The following is a 21,219-nucleotide window of genomic DNA, read 5'->3' on the forward strand; positions in this document are numbered from 1 at the left end:
AGGATGTATGTCAGAGGTAGTTTGACACAGACAGTAGTAAATACTTGGAACATAATGCCAGAGCAGATACAATGGAGACATTTAAGAGACTCTTAGATAGGCACATGGATGTAAGAAAAGTATAGGTGGGAAGAAAGGCCAAGATTCTTCTTGGAGTAAGTTAAAAGGTCAGCACAACATCATAGGCTGAAAGGCCTGTACTGTTTCATTTTCCAGGAACTGGAATGCTAAAAATAAAATCCCCTAGTGCTCTCCCTGCATCATGAACAACTTTCCCCAACTTCTGCCATATACATACACACCAGGAGCATTATCTGATGCCCAAATAACCTATGAAATCCATGGTTTAGATGCTCCTGTACCTACTTTGTGATGGTATTGGGTCAAAGAGATTGTGAGATGGTTGGTAGAGATCTTCAACAATGCTTTGGGCTCTTTGTCTGCAACACTCCTGGTAAATGTCAGAAATAGGGGAGAGGGAGACCCCGATGATCCTCTTGGTGGTTTTTACTGTCCACTGCAGGGACTTGCAGTCTATTGGCTTGCAACTTCCATACCACACAATAATGCAGCCAGACAGAACAATCTGGATGGTGCTCCTGTAGAAAGTTATTAGAAATATGTTCATCTGCTCTTGCCCCATTTGCTACGGCCTCCAAAAACCTTTCATATTGAAGTAATACGTACATGTCTTTTATATGTTGCCTGAAGCACTTTCTCTAGTATCTGTTTCGTAGTTGCCTCTGTTAAATTTCTTCAATTAAACCTGTGTCCTCTAGTTCTTAATTTCTTAACCCTGGGGAAAGAAAGAGTGTGCATATTTGCCCTATTTATGCCCCTCATGGTTTTATACACCTCTTTCAGGTCACCCCTCAGTCTCCTATGCTCCAAGAAATAGTCAGAGCCTACTTAATGTCTCCATAGAACCCACTGAAATACTGGCAACATTCAAGGAGGCTATGTAGCATCCACACCAAGACCATCAGACTCAACAGTTATTTTCCTCAGTAGTACAGCTGATCAACACCTTCACTCACTAACCCATCCCTCTACAACCCCAACCACCACTGCTTTATCATTTCCTGTCAGAATCACCTTATGTACAGACTCTCCTGTGCCTAGTGTCACTTTATGGACATAGAACCATAGAACACCACAGCACAGTACAGGCCCTTCAGCCTCCCATGTTGTGCCGACCCATATAATACTTTAAAAAAAAGTACTAAACCAACACTACCCCATAACCCTCCATTTTTCTTTCATCCATGTACCTGTCCAAGAGGCTCTGAAATACCCCTAATGTTTTAACCTCCACTACCATCCCTGGCAAGTCATTCCAGGCACTCACAACACTCTGTGTAAAAAAAAACAAACAAACAAACTTATCCCTGATGTCTCCCCTAAACTTCTCCCTTAATATTGTACATTTGTCCTCTGGTGTTTGCTATTGGTACCCTGGGAAACAGGTACTAACTATCCACCCTATCTATGCCTCTCATAATCTTGTAGACCTCTATCAAGTCCCCTCTCACTCTTCTACGCTTCAAAGAGAAAAATCCTAGCTCTGCTAACCTTGCTTCATATGACTTGTTCTTCAAACCAGTCAACATTCTGGTAAATCTGAAAGGCAAGCACGAAGAAATCTGCAGATGCTGGAAATTCAAGCAACACACACAAAATGTGGATCCTGATAAATCTCCTCTGCACCCTCTCCATAGCTTCCACATCCTTCCTATAATGAGGTGACCAGAATTGAACGCAATACTCTGTGCGGTCTCACCAGAGATTTGTAGAGTTGCAACATGACCCCTCTACTCTTGAACTCAATCCCCCAGTTAATGAAGCCTAGCATCCCATAGGCCTTCTTAACTACCCTATCAACCTGTGCAGCGACCTTGAGGGATGTATGGATTTGAACCCCAAGGTCCCTTTGTTCATCCACACTCTGTAACTGACCATTAATCCTGTACTCAGTCGTCTGGTTTGTCCTTACAAAATGCATCACCTCACACTTGATTGAACTCACACCAGATTGAACTCCATCTGCCATTTTTCTGCCCAACTCTGCAGCCTGTCTATATCCTCTTGTAACCTTCGACAACCTACAGCTCCATCGACAACTCCTCCTATCTTTGTGTCATCTGTAAACTTACTCACCCATCCTTCCACCTCTACATCCAGGTCATTTATAAAAATCACAAATAGCAGGACAGATCCGTACGGCACTCCACTAGTCATCCACCAACGGGCAGAATATTTTCCTTCCACAACTACCCTCTGCTTTCTTCCTTTAAGCCAATTTTTTATCCAAACAGCCAAGGTTCCACTTATCCCATGCCTCATGACTTTCTGGATGAGTCTGTCATGAGGGACATACAATCAATTTATGCATATAAGCTATCTTATTTATTTATATTTCTGTATTTATACTATTGCTGTGTTTGTTGTCTTATTGTGTTTTTCTTGTGTTGTGTTGGATCTGGAGTAGCATTTTTTTTGGGATCTCTTTACACTGGAAATGACATCAAACAATCTTGAATATTGAACACAAACAAGAAAATCTGCAGATTCTGGAAATCAAACAAATTACACACAAATTGCTGGAGGAACTCAGCAGGCCAGACAGCATTGATGGAAAAGGGTAAACGGTTGATGTTTTGGGGTAAAACCTTTTTATCATATGTGAGTCCTGATGAAGGTTTTGTCCCAAAATGTCAATTGTTTTCTCTTTTCCATGGATGCCGCCTGGGAAGCAGAATTCCTCCAGCATTTTATGTTGAATATTGAACATCCTGCAAAATCTCCTTAGTATTCTCTCCAGCATAATGGTATCTGTCCAATAGCAGGGCGACCAAAACCAAACATAGTTGTCCAAGCAGCCTCACTATTGCTTCCTGTAAAACTTGAACATAACATCTCTCTATTATATTCATAGCCCTGACAGATGAAGGCCAGCAGGCAAAAGCCTTCTCTACCACCCTGTCTACCTGTGTTGCCACTTTGATGAACCATGTACCTGTACTCCTGGGTCCTTTTGGTCCACAACACTCCACGGCTCTACAATTCACAGTGAAAATCCTACCTGTTGTGCACTTCCAACTTTTGAACATATTTAAGTATGAACAGCTGCAGTCATAGTCTTACAGCATGGAAACAGGACTTTCAAAGTTCAAAGTAAATTTATTGTCAAAGCACATATACATCTCCATAAACAACCCTGAGATTCATTTTCTTGCAGACATTCACAATAAGTGCAAGGAAAACAAAAGAATCAATGAAAGAGTGTACTTAACAGGACAGACAGCAAGCAATGTGCAAAAAAAAACCAAAAGAAAAAAAATCATAATAACTAAATATTGAGAACATGAGATTAAGAGTCCTTGATAGTGAGTCCATAGATTGTGGGAGCAGTGATGGGATGAATGGGGTGAACCCTTCTAGTTCTATAGCCTGATGTTTGAGGGGTAACAACTGTTCATGATCCTGGTGGTGTGGGTCTTGAGGCTCATGTACCACTACCTTGATGGCAGCGGCAAAAAAAGAACTTGCCTGGGTGTGAGGGTCCTTGATGATGGATGCTGCTTTCCTGTGACAGTGCTCCATGTAGGTGTGTTTAGTTGTGGGAGGGCTTTACCTGTGATGGACTGGGCCATATCCACTACTTTTTGTAGGCTTTTCTGCCTAAGGGCATTGGTGTTTTCATATCAGCCTTTGATGCAGCCAGTCAATATATTCTCCACCTCGCCTCTATAGAAGTTTGTTAAAGTTTTAGATGACATACCAAATATTTCTAAGAAAGAGAGGTGACATAGGGTATAATCAGTGAAATAGAAGAATTATTGGAGATGTAGGCCTAGTGGTACAACTCGGTCTCCAAGTCCATTCAGATTGCCAGACTAGGTAACAGTTTCTTCACTCAGGCTGTGAAAGTAATGAATAGTTGCCACCACCGTGATCTCATCACTAGGATAACAAGTTGTTTACTATTGTTTATCTGTGCTACACTTTACTACATGCATTTTGAATTATATTTTATTAATTAATTCATGGTATAAGATTTTGATTTATGTGCTATTATGATACATGTTGTGTGGGTGAATCCTGTTGCAGAGGAATGTTGTTTTGTTTGGATGTATATATGTACAATAAACTTGAACGACCTTAGTCAACCTATGGGGAAGATATCAATAAGAGTTCAGACAAAATTTACAAGGATGTTGCCGGGAATCGAGGGTCCTGAGTTACAGGGGAAAGGTTGAATAGACTAGAACTTTAATCTTCACAGCACAGGAGAATGAGGGGAGATCTTATCCAAGCAAATTAAATTATAAGAGGTATAGATAGAATAAATACATACAGGTTTTCCCCTGCAAAAGGTGAAATATTTAACGGTAACTTGTGGAGGAACTTCTTCACTCAGAGTGCTGCGAGAGTGAAACAAGCTGCAATTAAGAGACATTTATTTAGGTTCAATATGTATGTGGATGAGAGAAGTTCGAAGGGCTATGGTCCGAGTAATGGTAGATGGGACAAGGCAGAAGACCAGATTGGCATGGGCTAGATGGGCTGAAGGGCCCATTTCTGCACTGTAGTGCTCCAGTACACTAAAATGACATGGTGGTTTGCACAAAAGGTCTCTTTCCATTCTCTATGATTCTATGGTTCTGTAACAATGTGCAGAAGAGAATCACGGAAACTATAACGGCAGAGCGGCCACCAACCGGCCGCAAAAACTCAGTGAGTAAGCAACTGCTATCGGATGTCTGTAGGTCAGTTGCTTTCGTGCAGTAGCTGCACGAAAATCAAAAACTCCAGCATCTCGGTCTTTACGCATTGGAGTTTAGAGGTAAGGGGGAAGAGAAGATGATCTCATTGAAACGTACTGAATCTTGAAAATGCCAGATTATAGAGGAGGTGCAGAGGGCATTTGTCAGGAGTGGGAGAGTCTAGGTAGGATAAGAGGCCATGACCTTAGAATAAAAGGAAATCCCTTCAGAATTGAGATTTAAAGGAATGTCTTTGACCAGTGGGCGATAAATCTGTGGAATTCATTTCAACAGAATGGCTGTGGAGGCTAAGTTGTTGGGTACATTTAAAGTGGAGGTTGACAGGCTTTTGATTGTGAGGTTGCAGGGGAAATGGGTGGAGAAGGAATAAATAAAATCAGGAATAAATGGGGAAGCAGCGATAGCCAAATGCAGCAAAACAGACTCGATGAGACAAATGGCCTAATTCTGGTCTAATTGGTATAAAATTGTCACACATGCAAAGATGCAGTGAAAAGGCTGACTTGCATATTGTTCATACAATACAGATCATATCATTACACTATGAATTGAGGTGTGTTCTTTCATAATGTGCCATCTCATATGACATAGGCAATCGGAGTCTTTCCCAGGACCATGATTGTTCCTGACAAATCTTTCTACAGAAGTGGTTTGCATTGCCTTGTACAAGATGGGTGAGGCCAGCCATTGTCTGGCTGGTGCCAGTGGTTGCATAACCAAGACTTGTGACATATACCAGCTGCTCATACAACCATCCCCCACTTGCTCCCATAGCTTCACGTGACCCTGATTGGGTGAGGGAGGAGGTTGCTAAGCAGTTGCTACACCTTGCCTAAAGGTGACCTGCAGGCTAGCAGAGGGAAGGTACGCCTGGCACCTCCTTTGGTACAGACACGTCCCCAACCCACCACTCACTGAGCTGAAACAAGGAAACACAATAATAATGCAGAATAGGTTCAAGCTTCAAAGTAAGTTTATTACCAAAGTATGTCTGCCACCATATACCACCCTGAGATTCATTTTCTTGCAGGCATTCACAGAGGAACAAAGAAATGCAGTAGAACCAATGAAAAACTGCAAACAAAGACTATCAACAACCAATATGCAAAAGAAGACTGGACAAACAGACAGACAAAAAATGCTGAGAACATGAGTTATAAACATCCAAGTGGACCACAAACTTGTAGAGTTTGGAGGCTTGCATGCTTCAGTGATCTGGAGAGCCAGCAGGGTTGGTTGGGTAACTCATGCCAAACAAGTCAAAGTGTTTAAATGCCAAAATAAATGTGGTTCACTGGTCCTCCAGGTTCAGGGATGCATCTCAGGGCCAACAACCCTAACTGGTAAAACAAAACCTATGGAAACAGCAATAAAGAATCCTTCTACATCTGAGTGTGACAGTATTCTTGAGCCTACACCTGGGACTTGCAGAACTGACAGAAGTGAAATCTGAGAGGAAGCTACTGACATAATGAAGGAAGCTCTAACCTCTGCCAGAAAATAAGGACCTTCATTGTTACCCTAAATGCTAGCAGAATAACAGGCAGTAAGGACAAGTTGTAAAGTCCTTGAAAGCAAGTCCATAATTTGGGAAATAGATTAAAAGCGTTTACACTTTATACCGCATTGCTATTGTCTTACATTATTCTTGATCAATCAAAAGTGCATGCAGGTAAACAATAAAGTGCAAGATCATAATGAGGTAGATTGTAAGGTCATGAGTCCCTCTTATTGCACAAGATGTCTTATGCTCCAATGTCTTACGGAACTATACTAATGTGCACACCTACTTAGGGTGTGGAGAAAGCCCACAGCGAGTTGGGGAGGAAAATGTGAAAAGACCACTCAGAAGGCATGATACCTCACGCAGTTAAATAGCTGACAAGTGTGAACCCTAACCCACTCCTTTCTTCTGTGCATACTGACTCCAAAAGCTATCATATGGGTCCACTCACACACACCACCACTGCCTCACTTACCTCCGAGATGACGTTGACGCACAGGTCATTCAAAAGTGTCGGGGAAGGCACAACCTGCCCACCTTGAGGCTGAATCATCACCTAGAACACAGCAGAAACACGCCCAGAGTGAATGGAGCAGGCAGAGTTCTACCGGCTATGCCTGCAGGCAACAGCGAAGGGAACAGAAACACAACCAGACCATCAAACGACAGAAGGGATGGACACAGGGAGGTTTCTTTGTTCTAGTACATCACAAAGACTCAGAGGAGGTACTGATCATCCGCCAGTCGGCACCAGTCACATGCAGAGTGGAGTTCCCACTGTGCCATTTCATCATTCACTCCCGGAGCATAAATGGGACAGATAATGGACAAAGTGAAGCTCCCACAGTATTGGGAGCCAGAGTATGGCTCACCTCTATTAGACTGCACAGTATAATTTTTAATGTTTTTATTATTTTTCAGTTTAACTTTATATGCTAATTTGTATTTTATGCAATTATCTATACACTCTACATTCAGATCCTTAAGGCTGTTATATTGGGGTTGGTAGTGGAGATAAGCTCCTACTACCTATTAAATGCTCCCAATGACATGCGTCCCAAAAGGTCTCTGATAACCAAGTCCAGCTCTTGGCCTTCATGTAGGGCTTAGCTACTAAGCCCAGATAAAGCATTTCTATTGACAGGAGAGGAGACAAAGCAGGTTACTAACACATTAAAACCAGTTGCTTCGGGCAGGTGGGGCTCATCAGCCATGGTAGACAACTCATCTAGAAGAAGCAAAACTCTGATCTTGAATGTCCGCTGCTTTGAGACTATACCCACTTCAGTGGAAAGTTTCAGGAGTAAACCCTGTAGAAGCATTCAGAGCTGGAGTCCTTAAAGAAGACCTACGTCGAATTCAACACTGACTGGCAACTTCTGCAATGCCACTGGTGCCAAACTGCATCAATCTCTGTCGTTCCTTTGGATTCATCAGCTATGTGAAGAGGGGAAGCCTGCTGCATGAGCAACAGCTTGCTCTCCATATCATATTGTGCAGGCTTGCGTATCATGTAGACAGGCAGGACGCAACATCTATGGCCAATCCCGACCAATGGAAGGTCTCAACACATGAAATTATTCAGTGTCCCCCGTAGTGGTTACGGTTCTTTCTCTTTCTAGAAGTGTCTTTGCTATCACATTATTTGAATAGGGGACATCTGATTAACTCTTATGTACTAACTTGAATGGAATGTCTCTTATCTATGGTATAAGAAGGCCTGAGCATGTTGACCCACCAGCCTTTTCAATTCTTTGCTCTTAGTTATTAGGCTTTTGCTACTCTACATTTCCAATTCCTTTGTTCTCTGAGCACTTATAAAACAATTGTGAAGCAACAAGTTTTGTCCATCTTTCTCGTCTTCCAAAAGAACCTTGGATTAAAATATCAGTATACAACACTACCTTCACCCTCACTCCTAAAGGGATATACCTTTATTCTAAGTACCTGCTGATTCGAGACCCTTCCAAAATTTGAAACATTATCTCCACATCCACTATATCAAGGCCTTTCAATATTCTAAAGGTCTTAATGAGATTCTGCTAAACTCCCGTGAGTACAGGCCTAGAGGCATCAAATGCTAGTTATACATTAACCCTTTCATCCCAGTATTATTCTCGTAAACCTCACCTGGACCCTCTCCAATGCCAGCACATCATTCCTTAGACATTCTGCCCAAAATCTATTCATGTTATTCCAAATATGGTCTGACCATCTCCTTACAAAGCTTCAGGATTACACCTTTGCTTATATTTTATTATTATAGCAATACCGCACAGTAACAGGCCTTTCTGGTGCAAATTGATTGTGTCACCAGTCATGTGGCCAATGAACCTACTAACCCATACATCTTTTTGGAATGTGGTAGGAAAGTGGAGCACCCAGAGGAAACCCACGTGGTCACATACAAACATACAAATTCCTGAATTTAATCCAGGTTGACGGTGCTATAACAGCATTACACTAACTGCTATTCTACCATATTCTAGTCCAGTCAAAATGAATGCTCAAAGGAGAATGACAGAATCCTTAGCAGAGAGGTCTTACCTCTCTCATGATTGTGGTATTTGGAGTCTGCAAAACACAAAATACATAGAGAGAGAGCAGGTTAGAACATGGGAGTCAACGCCAGCACCACGTTCAAAGTTGCAAAGAGCTAAAGTAAGGCAGACAGGCAGTTCGGCCCACTGAGTCAGTGCTACCCATCAACTGGCACTACACTCATTTCTGAAGCATCTGGATAACAAATATACTTACATCAGATACAATTTATCAATGACAGCTCTGATTACGATATCATAATTCCAAGCAAACTGATCTACAGACTCCAAGACCTGGAACTCAACAGTTCCCTTTGCAACAGTCTTTGTCATTTTCCCAGGTTTGAGGTGTCCTTAAAGTTGTCATTGCTTGGGTGAGTGGGGCGGGTGTTGCAGTTGGGAATTACTCATGATGAGGCCCCACTACCTACTAAATGTTCCCAATGATGTGCAACTCAAATAAACTCTGAAATTAAGTTCAGCTCATGACCATGCCTGGATTAGCTAAGCCCAGAGGAACTGTTTCTGCTAACAGGCGAGTCACTGGTGTCTTAAAGCCAATCCATCGGGGCCAATGGGGCTCATCACTCCTGGTTGGCAGCTCATCTAGGAGATGGAAAACTCTGACCTCAAACCTCCACTGCCTTGCAGCAATACCCACTCATGGAGAAGGCTTCAGGAGTAAACCCCGAGGAAAAATCCAGAGCTGGAGTCCCTAAGGCAGTCCTTCACTGAGTTCAATGCTGATTGACAACTCTTACAATGCTGTTGTTGCAGAAATGTATCGGTTTCTGCTGCTCCTTTGGGTTCATCACAGTTGCTGTATGGGCAATAGCCTGTTCTCCATGTCATACTGCCCTGGCTTGTGTATCATGTAAGCAGTTGGGACACAATATTCATGTTCAACCATGACCAATGGCAAGGGCCCATTGGGTGTCCAAAATGAGTAGGGCAGTTTCAAGGGGGGGAAGCAACACACACAAAATGCCGGAGGAACTCAGCAAGTCAGGCGGCATCTATGGAAGGGAATGCTATTGTCAATGCTTCAAGCCAAGACCCCTCATCATGACTGGAAAGAGCGGGGGCAGAAGCCAGATTCATCTTTCCACCTACAAAAGAAGCTCCCCCTTCTTTTCCACCAAGCCCTCCTCTTGAACCACATTGGCATGTCACCACTGGAATGGATTAAAGGCATCCTCACCTGGAGAAGGACGAAGTACTTGTAATATTCAGCTGCATTCAATGCACGGAGCCTGTTGCAAGATGTGCGCAAGTCCTGCAGGCTGCGGGAGCACATGGAGCTGCGACTTTGCAGAAAACCTAGCCAGAGAAGGAAAAAAAATTAAACTCCCTCCCTCCATCAAATGCTCTACCACCTTTTAATTGTCTTTTCATTACAGACAACAAACTTAGAACATATGGGCCCTTCAGTTCATGATGTTGTGCCAACCTAGATAAATGCTTCCTTCTCATGGCATTACTTGTTTAAGATGTCATTTATGGTGGGGAGGAGGTGCTTGATGGAGCTGACTAGTCCTAATACATTCAACAATTACATCCATATATTTTTAAGTGTCACTGTTGGAAATATCAGTGGGAAGTGTAGTTAGGAGGCCACTACTGCAGATGATCAAAAGCATCTGCAGAAATTTCTGAACTCTGCTCCATTATGGGCACTAGCCCCTCCAGCATCAAGGACATCTTGAAGGAGCGATGCCTCAAAAAGGTGACCTCTATCATTAAGGACTACTATCACCCAGGTCATGCCCTCTTCTCAATGCTACCATCAGAGAGTAGGTACAGGAGCCTGAAGGCACACACTCAACGATTCAAGAACAGCTTCTTCCCCTTTCCCATCAGATTTCTGAATGGATATTGAACCCATGAATACTATCTCACAATTTATTTCATTTAACTATTTTATTTATATATATATAGTTCATTCAGAACTTACTGCAATTTATTTCGATCCTGTGCAGTAGTAGGTGCCCCCATACACACTTGATACTCACATCTCCAAAGGCAATACAGAAAAATCTATGAATGCAATTGTTGAATGTCTATATACACATACACACACACATAGTGTAATTCACAGCATTTTTATTATGTCTTGCATCGTACTGCTGCCATATAACAACAAATTTCACAACAGATACTATTTGATATTATACTTGATCCTGACTCTGAAAAGGTTTGATTTGCCATATTTACTGCATAACAATAATTCTTCCATGCAAGCATGATATTTAAGTTAAGTCAAACAGCATCCAAGTGTAGATGCACCAATGAGGTCCTCTGTGAGCGGGGTCGACCATGGATGAATCCCAGCTACTGCATAATACACAAGTTAGGGCAGTACGATACGGAGAGCAATGTTTTAGGAACAGCTTTATTTATTTAGTTTATTCAAAGATACTGCATGGAACCACATCATCCAACAACCCTAATTTAACCCTAACTCGATCATGGGACAATTTACAATGACCAATTAACCTACTGGTTACGTCTTTGGACTGTGGGAGTTAAGGTAAATGCAAGCATGAATTTTTTCCACTGAAGTTGGGTGCGACTGCAACTAGAGGTCATGTGTTAAGGGTCAAAGATGAAAAGTATAAGGGGAACATGAGGGGAAACTTTTTCACTCAACAGGTTGTGAGTGTGGAAGGAGCTGCCAGTGTAAGTGGTGCACGCGAGCTTGATTTCAACGTTTAAGTGAAGTTTGGACAGCTACATGGATGGTAGAGCTATGGTCCCGGTGCAAGTCGATAGGAGTTGGCAGATTAAATGGTTTGACATGGACTAGATGGGACAAAGGGCTTGTTTCCATGCCGTACTTTTCTACCTCTATGACTATGAAATCAAAGCACCTGGGGAAACTCATGCATTCCACAGAGACTCCTTACAGAGGATACTGGGATTGAACTACAAGTTGTGAAGCACTAACTGCTACTCTACCGTGGTGCCCTGTTTCCTCCCACTGCCATCAGCTTTCTGAAAGGAAGATCATCCACTGTCATCAACCTCATAGTTCCCACACTCCACACCTCCCATTTCTCTTCCCTACCCAAGCTCCACAAACCCACTTGTCCAGGTAGACCTATTGTTTCAGCTTGTTCCTGCCCCACTGAACTCTAATCTGTATACTTCGATTTTGTCATCACCCCCAAGTTCGTTCCCTTCCTACCTACATCTGTGACACTTCACATGCTCTGGATCTTTGCAATGATTTCAAGTTCCCTGGCCCCCATCATCTTATTTTCACTATGGATGTCCAGTCCCTATATACCTTCATCTCCCACCAGGAAGGCCTCAAAACTCTCCGTTTCTTTCTGAACAGAAGACCCACCCAATTCCTCTCCACCACCACTCTCCTCTATCTAGTGGGACTTGTCTTCACTCTTAATCATTTCTCTTTTGGCTCCTCCCACTTCCTTCAAACAAAAGGTATAACCATGGGCACTCGCATGGGTCCTAGCTATGCCTGTCTTTTTGTCGGCTACGTGCAACAGACTATGTTCTAAGCCTACACTGGTGTCCGTCCCCCACTTAACCTATGCTATATCAACGACTATATTGGTGCTACTTCCTGCAGCCATGTCAACTTCATCAATTTTGCCTCCAACTTCCACCCCCTCCCAAATTTACTTGGCTCATTTCCAACACCTACCTCCTCTTTCTCGATCTCATTGTCTCTATCTCTGCAGACAGCTTATCTACTGATATCTATAATAAACTCACTGACTCTTAACAGTTACCTGAACTATAACTCTTCTTACCGTTACTCGTAAAAATGCCATCCCCTTCTCTCAATTCCTCCAACTCCACCGGATCTACCCTCAGAACGAGGTTTTTCCATTCTAGAATGAAGGAGACGCCATTTCCAATCAAGAACCTGTCACTCTCTGCCTTAAATACACCCAAGAACCTGGCCTCCACAGCAGCATGTGGCAACAAATTCCACAAATTCACCACACTTTGGCTAAACAAATTTCTCCCCACCTCTGGTTTGAAATGGTACCCCTCTATCCTGAAGCTATGCCCTCTTGTCCTGGACTCTCCCACCATGGGAAACAGCCTTTCCACATCGACTCTGTCTAGGCCTTTCAACATTCCAAAGGTTTCAATGAGATCCTCCCTCATCCTTCTGAATTCCTGTGAGTACAGACCCAGAGCCATAAAACATTCCTCGTATGATAACCCTTCTATTCCTTGAATCATCCTTGTGAACCTCCTCTGGACCCTCTCCAATGACAGCACATCTTTTCTAAGATGAGGGGCCCAAAATTGTTCACAATACTCAAGGTGAGGCCTCACCAGTGCCTTATAAAGCCTCAGCATCACATCCTTTGCTTTTGCATTCTAAACCTCTTGAAATGAATGCTAATATGGCATTTGCCTTCCTCACCATTGATTCGACCAGCAAGTTAACTTTCAGCGTGCTCTGCACAAGGACTCCCAAGTCCCTTTGCATCTTAGATTTTTCGATTTTCTCCCCATTTAGGAAACAGTCTGCATATTTATTTCTACTACCAAAATGCCCGACCATGCATTTTCAAACATTGTATTTCATTTGCCACTTTCTTGCCCATTCTCCCAAGTCCTGCTGCATCCTATCTGATTCTTCATCACTACGTGCCCCTCCACCAATTTTCCTATGATCTGCACACTTGGTAACAAAGCCATCTATTCCATCATCTATAGTACTTATATACAGCATACAAAGAAGTGATCCCAACACCGACCCCTGCGGAACACCACTAGTCACTGGCAGCCAATCAGGAAAGGATCCTTTTATTCCCCCTCGCTGCCTCCTACCAATCAGCCAACGTTCTAACTATGTTAGTAACTTTCCTATAATACTGTTATAGGCTGTTAACTTCATAAGCAGCCTCATGTTTGGTACCTTGTCAAAGGCGTTCTGAAAGTCCAAATATACAACGTCGACTGCATTCTCTTTATCTATCCTACTTGCAATCTCCTCAAAGAATTCTAACAGGTTTGTCGGGCAGGAACTATGCTGACTTTGTATTATCCTGTTCTTTTGTTTTTAAACTTTATTTTTATTGTTTTGCCAATAACAGAACAAACAGGATAAAAACAGACAGACAGGGTCATCATAGGTGAAGTAAAATCCGTACCTTATAATAGAAAAAATTAATAGTGAAATGGGTTACATTGCTGTATCAAGGTTAATCAAACTCTTATGTCCATAATCGTCCTTCAAAGTCTCAGGGGACCTTACAAACCATAACTCTAAAGTCCATTCTGCAGGTTCCCTCATAAGAAGAAATAAAACAAAGTTCTTCAAACCAAATAAATGTACAGTGAAGAAGTCATTTCAGGCTCAAATAAAATGTCCACTTTTCCCAGTTTCTTTCAAACTTTTTAGTGGCATGAGAGAAAGTCAATCGTTCCATAACATAAATTTCTTGAACTATTTCAATCCATTCCAGGACTGTAGGAGACTCTGTGCTTAGCCATCTCCCAGTAATCGCTTTCTTACTGGCTGCTAGTAATATTTGTAACAAATACCTTTCATGTTTTTTGAGCCCATTTGGTACATTACCCAAATAAATAATGTTAAAGTCAAAATTAATCTCTGGGCTGATTATTGACCTTATCTCTATTACCACATCTAACCAATAAGACAAAATCTTTGGACATTCTCAGAAAATATGAAAATGATCAGCCAACATATTATCACACAACATTCTCCAACACTGACCTTGTACAGGTCTGTAACTTTGTACCTTCTTTATTTTTGGCATTATGAAAAATCTTAAGGTATTCTTCCAGGTGAATTCCCTCCACAGACCTGAGCTTGAAGTAGTCAAATCTGTTCTGCATATGTTTAACCAATCATCTTCTATCAATTTTATGTTGGCTTCTTTCTCCCATTTTTATTTAACATACATTGTGGAGAGACCCGTTAGATTGTAAAATCCAGTAAATCCTGGTTATCAGTTTCTTTTTAATATTACCTTTATACACACCAATGAATATATTAATCCGACAACCCTTTCTCTCCAATAGTTTTAAAATTATTATTAAAATATTGTCTTAGTTGTAAGATATCTAAAGAAGTCTTGTTTCTCTAAGTGATATGTTTCTGTGAGCTGTTGAAAGGACTCCAAACCCTTAATGAAGGATATTGTACAGTATGAGGTGATTCCCTTACTTGTCCAATGTGTAAATCTACCATCCAATTGTGCTGGAAGGAATTCTGTGTCATGTGCCACCCAACGTAGTATTCTTACATTTCTTTCAGATTTTGGGTCTTTAAATTCTTTATACCAGATGTTTAGAGGGACTGTTGTCCACCTAGCCAGTTTATTTAAATGCTTCTTTGGGAGTGTTTTAACCCTCAATAAAGATTGGAGAGGGATATTTATTAGACTTTGTTCTAAATCTTTCCACTTTGCCTCACAATTAGGGTCACACCAACAGACCAGACCACGCAGCTGTGCTGCTCTATAATACTCTTCAAAGCAAGGCACTGTAAATCCTCCTTTATCCTTAGGCAGCTGTAATGTCTGAAATCTAATTCTTGGTTTTTGTTTTCCCCAAATAAAAGTTGAAATCATTCTTTTCCATTCATTAAATTGCTTAAAAGGTACTTTAACAGGCAGTGATTGAAAAAGAAAGAGCAATCTAGGTAATACATTCATCTTCATGGCTTCTATTCAATTATACATATTCATTGGCAACAATGACCATCTATTTAAGTCTGCCTTCATATCAGATGTTATGGGAATGTAATTATGTTTGTAGATAGTAAACAAGTCTTCAGGTATTTGCACTCCTAGGTATTTAATATTACCTTTCCATTTGAATTTACTCATTCCGTAAATGTTTTCTTGTGGTTCGTAATTAAAATTTAAAGTTTGGGTTTTATGTAAATTTAATTTATAGTCAGAGTAAGAACTGAATTCTTCCAGCAGGAATAATTTAGGCAAACCTGCATTGGGATTTGTAAGAGTCACGAGAATGTTATCCGCATATTAACAAATCTTATATTCTGTATCTCCGATCAGTACACCTGTTCTAATCTTGTCTTCTCTGATTGCCTGGGCCAATGGCTTGATAAAAAGAGCACAAAGCATGGGGCTTAGGGGGGCACCCTTGTCGACATCTCCTTTCAAGAAATATTGTTTTAGATAAATTCCCATTTATTTTAATTCTGGCTGTAGGGGAAGAATATAAAGATTTCAGACATCCAACTACCTGATTATTAAAGGCAAATCATTTAAGTACCAAGAAGAGATATTCCCATCCTACCGAGTCAAAGGCCTTTTCAGCATCAAGGCTAATAACTACAGATTCCAGGTTATTATGCTCATATGCTCAATGAAATGAAGGGCCTGTCTCACATAGTCCTGAATTTGCCTACTTTTTACAAAACTTGTTTGATCTGTGTCTTATCTGATCTGTTTGATCTGGAATTATATTTTCCAATCTTTTTACTAATATTGATGCAAATAATCTATAATTTATGTTTAGAACAGATATGGGCCTATAGGAACTGCATTCAGTCCGATCCTTACCACTTTTAGGAATTACTGAAATTATTGCTTGATTCCAGGTCAACGGAGTCTCCCCTCCTCCGAGAACATAATTAAAACATTTCTTAATTATTGGTATTATTAGCTCTCTGAAAGCTTTGTACCATTCCGCTGGATAGTCAGCGGCACCTGAGATTTTATTTGTTTTTAATGCTGATATAGCCTTACCTATTTCTTCTTCTGTTATCTCCTGAGTTATTTATTTTGCTCTGTTCCGACCGATGGTAAATCTAAGGACGTTAAGAAATTAGGTACGTCTGCTAACTCTGCAGCTTTGGGCTGAGCATATACCATTGTGTAGTACATTTCAAAAGATTTTTGAATGTCTTCCAATTTATGAAGCATCTTATTAGTCTGGGGGTCTTTCATCTCTCAGCCTGTTGTTTATGTATTCTCCATGCAAGTAATTTCTTAGATTTGGGACCATTCTCATAGAAATTTTATTTAACAGGCTTAGCTCTCTTCTCAACTTCACTTTCATAAATATTATTTAGAATTCATTTTGTATCCAAAATTTGATTCACGACATTACTGTCATTATATTCCATATGCTTACTATCCAAAAATTGTAGTTTTTCAATAAGATCCTTGATTTATTTCTCTTTTTCCTTCTGATCTGATCACCTTATGAGTTTAACCTTAATAATAGCTTTTGCAGCATCCCACAGAGTACTGGGGAACACCATTCCATTATCATTAAATATCATATAATCCTCAAACTCTTTCTTTAGGTATTTTAAACACAGGGGATCATTCAAGAGACTGGTATTAAGTCTCCACAAGGTATCTTTGGGTTTGTCATCCAAATGTAATGTTAAGTAAACCCCTGCGTGGTCAGGGATGTCTCTTACCCCTATACTGCATTTTATAATGCTGTGTCTCTGAATTAAACATTTTAAAAAATCTATTCCCAGGTACACAGAATGGGGGTGAGAAAAAAAGGTGAACCATCTATCAAGTGGAGATAACTCTGTCCATATATCTATCATGCCTATTTTGTATTATCCTGTTCTGTGTTACCAAGTACTCCATCATCTCATCCTTAACAATCGACTCAAACATCTTCCCAACCACTGAGGTCAGGCTAACTAGTCTATAATTTCCTTTCTGCCACCTTCCTCCATTGCAAATGTATGTTTGCAATTTTCCAGTCCTCTGGCACCATTGATTTCTGAAAGACCATTTCTAATGCCACCACCATCTCTAACGCTATCTCTTTCAGGAACCACAGAGTGCAGTTCATCTGATCCAGATGACTTATATACCTTTAGGTGTTTCAGCTTTTTGAGCATCTTCTCTCTTGTAACAGGAACTGCACCCACTTTTCTTCCTTCACACACTACAACATCAGGCATACTGCTCGTGTCTTCCACAGTGAAGAGTGATGAAAAATACTCATTTAATTCATCACCCATCTCCTTGTCCCCCATTATCATTTCTCTTGACTCATTTTCAAGCAGTCCTATATCCATTCTCATTTCTCTTTTATTAACATACTTGAAAAAACTTTTATTATCCACTTTGATATTATTTGCTAGCTTGCTTTCATATTTCACCTTTTCCCTTCTAATGATTTTTAGTTGCTCCCTGTAGGTTTTTAAAAACTTTCCAGTCCTCTAACTTCCCACTAATTTTTACTTTGTTGTATGCCCTTTCTTTTGCTTTTACAATAGCTTTGACTTCCCTTGTCAGCCATGGTTATACTATTTTACCACTTGAGTACTTCTTCATTTTTGGAATACACCTGTCAAGCACCTTCCTTATTTTTCCCAGAAACGCAAACCATTGCTGCTCTGCTGTCGTCCCTGCCAGCAGCTCCTTCCAATTTACTTTGGCCAACTCCTCTCTCATACCACTGTAATTACCCTTACTCCACTGAAATAGTGCTACATCAGACTTTACTTTCTCCCTGTCAAATTTCAAGTTGAACTCATATTGTGATCACTGGTTCATAAGGGTTCCTTTGCCTTTAGCTCCCTGATTACCTCTGGTTCATTACCTAACACCCAATCCAGTATAGGTGATTCCCTAGTAGGCTCAATGACAAACTGATCTAAAAAGCCATCTCTTAGGCATTCAACACACTCACTCTCTAGAGATCCATTTCCCTATCAACCTGCATGTTAAAATCGCCCATGACTACCACAACATTGCCCTTTTGACTTGCCTTTTCTATTTCCTATTGTAATCTGTGGTCCACCTCCCAGCCACTGTTGGGAGGCCTGTATATAACTGCCAACAACATCTCTTTTACCCTTGCAGTTTCTTAACTCAACCCACAAGGATTTAACATCTTCCAATCCTATGTCACATCTTTCTACTGATTTGATGCCATTCTTCACCAGTAGAGCCACACCACCCCCTCTGCCTACCTTCTTATCCCTCCAATATAACGAGTAACTTGAACATTTAGCTCTCAGCTACAACCAGCCACAATGCAGTGACGGCCACAACATCACACCTGGCAATCTGTAATAGTGCAACAAGATCATCCACCTTATTTCTTTTACTACGCACTTGAGTACAACACCCTGAGTACCGTATCTGCTATCCTTTCTGATTCTGCATCCCTAATGTTTTGATACTCAGCCTGTTGGCTGCAACTACATCCCATCACCTGTCTGCCCTCCCTAACAGTCTGACTGCACGCTATCTTTACTTTTTTACCATCTATCCTATCCTGAGTCCCTTTAGTCCAGTTGCTACCTCCCTGTTAAATTAGTTTAAACCCTCCCCAACAGCTCTACCAAACCTGCCCACTGCTCTAGCCCTGTATCTTTCAACAATTAACTTCCCAGCTCTTTATTTCATCCCTCCCCCACCCAGTTTCACCTATCATCTTGTGTTTTTCTCTCTCCTGTGTGTGTGTGTGTGTGTGTGTGTGTGTGTGTGTGTGTGTGTCTCTCTCTCTCTCTCACCCTCACCTTGAAAATCTATTTTGCATCTTTTTTTTCTCCAGTCCTGCCAAAGGGTCTCGGCCCGAAACCTCGACTGTACTTGTTTTCCACAGATGCTGCCAGCATTTTGTGCGTGTTGGAAGATTTACCAATGTACGCTCCCTTGCAACCTTTTCTTTTTTTGATCTTTTTTCACTATTTATCTAAATCTATAGATCTATATTTTTAATTCATATTATAATTTATTTTTTTCACTATTTATTACACAAAACAACATTTCACAACATATGAAATTAATATTAAACCTGATTCTGACTGCAAATGAGTGGAATTCTGAAGGACCAGGATTCACAGTGATCACTTTGAATGGTCAGCAACGATACCTGCTGGGTTCCTGTCCGTGCACTGCCCTCCAGCCAGCGCAGTAGGCTGCATGAAGACACCTAGGGCATGGGCTTGTGGGAAGTAGGTGAGAATCTGTTGACCAACCTGGAGTTGGTGGGGGGGGGGGGGAAGTGGGGTGTGAAGAAAACGGGGTGATTAGTTTCACAGATCAAGGATGCCAAACCCTGTCAGCACTCTTTTAATCAATGCACCATTCTGTCTGGATGCATCATAGCTTGTAATGGCTACAGCTCTGCACTTGACTACAACAAACTGCAGAGTTGTGGACACAGCTCAGCACATCGCAGGACCAGCCTCTCCTCTATAGATCCTGCCTACATTCCTCACTGCCTTGGTAAAGCAGCATCTATCATCAAGGGCCCCTGCCATCCAAGTCAAAGGTTCAAAAGTTCATTTTATTATCAAATTTTATATGTCGAATACAACTCTGAAATTTGTCTCTTCTTCAGTAAGCTATAGAATACATAAAATCATAAAGTAGTTGAAGGAAAGACATCAATCCACCCCCCACATGAAAAGACAAAACCTCAAACTTCAAACACCTCGTGTAAAAACTAACAGATCACCCAAAACCCCAGCCCACAAACTGCAACAAGAAAGAATGGGTGAGAACACAAAAAAAACAGAACTTTTCTTGCTCTCGCTATCTGGAAGGAGGTGCAGGAGTCTCAAAACCCACACCATCAGGTTCAGGAACAGTTATTACACCTCACCTCGGGCTCTTCAACTAGAGGGGATATCTTCTTTCAACCAAACCCTGAACTGTTCTCATAAGGTATGGACTCACGTTCAAGGACTTATCTCATGTTTGTTTACTTATTATTATTTGTTTATCACTTGCAGCAACACACAAAATTCTGGAGGAACAAGTAGGTCAGGCAGTATCTATGCAAGGAAATAAAGAGTGAACATTTCAGGCAGAGACCATCAGGACTTGATGAAGGATCATGATGATGGGTCTCAGCCTTTAAAATCAACAATTTACTTCTCTCTCTACGTGTTTCCTGAACTGCTGAGTTCCTCCAGCATTTTGCGTGTGTTGTAGAAAGAACAGCCTGTGACCTGAAGTAGCCTAAACCCAGTGTTTGGCTGACCTGGCTAAACTCCTTTGAACTGGTCCAATTTGGGAAGACCTGAGGCACAAATCATGAAGTAATACTGTTTAAACACAAGAGATTCTGCCTATGCTGGAAATTCTCAGCAACACACAAAATACTGGAGGAACTCAGCAAGTCAGGCAGCATCTATGGAGAGGAGTAAACAGTAGACATTTCAAGCCAAAACCCTTCATCAGGACTGAAAAGGAAGGAGGAAGATGCCAGAATAAGAAGGTGGGGAGAGGGAAAGGAGGATGTTGGAAGATGATAGATGAAGCCAGGTGGGTGGGGGAAGGGGGAGGATGAAGTAAGATGCTAGGAGATGACAGGTGATAAAAGTAAAGGGCTAGAGAAGGAGGAATTGGATAAGAGAGAGGACCATGAGAGAAAGGGCAGGAAGAGGAGTACCAGGGAAAGGTGATTG

The 21,219-nt window shown here is 41.3% G+C and overlaps 1 protein-coding gene across 5 annotated transcripts in view; it reads right to left on the reverse strand.

Moving 5' to 3' along the window:
- The window catches only part of LOC132380506 (tectonic-3-like), an 85,106-nt gene that overhangs the window by 41,405 nt on the left and 22,482 nt on the right, over positions 1-21,219 (reverse strand). For all 5 annotated transcript variants that reach the window (XM_059949367.1, XM_059949363.1, XM_059949365.1 and 2 more), the window contains 4 exons: positions 19,677-19,782; positions 10,033-10,151; positions 8,839-8,865; positions 6,767-6,847 (listed from right to left, as the gene is read on the reverse strand). In XM_059949367.1, the coding sequence (XP_059805350.1) occupies positions 6,767-6,847; positions 8,839-8,865; positions 10,033-10,151; positions 19,677-19,782 (333 nt within the window). The remainder of the gene's footprint in view (positions 1-6,766; positions 6,848-8,838; positions 8,866-10,032; positions 10,152-19,676; positions 19,783-21,219) is intronic.

The sequence above is a fragment of the Hypanus sabinus genome, chromosome 24, assembly GCF_030144855.1.
Source record: "Hypanus sabinus isolate sHypSab1 chromosome 24, sHypSab1.hap1, whole genome shotgun sequence".
Classification (NCBI taxonomy): domain Eukaryota; kingdom Metazoa; phylum Chordata; class Chondrichthyes; order Myliobatiformes; family Dasyatidae; genus Hypanus; species Hypanus sabinus.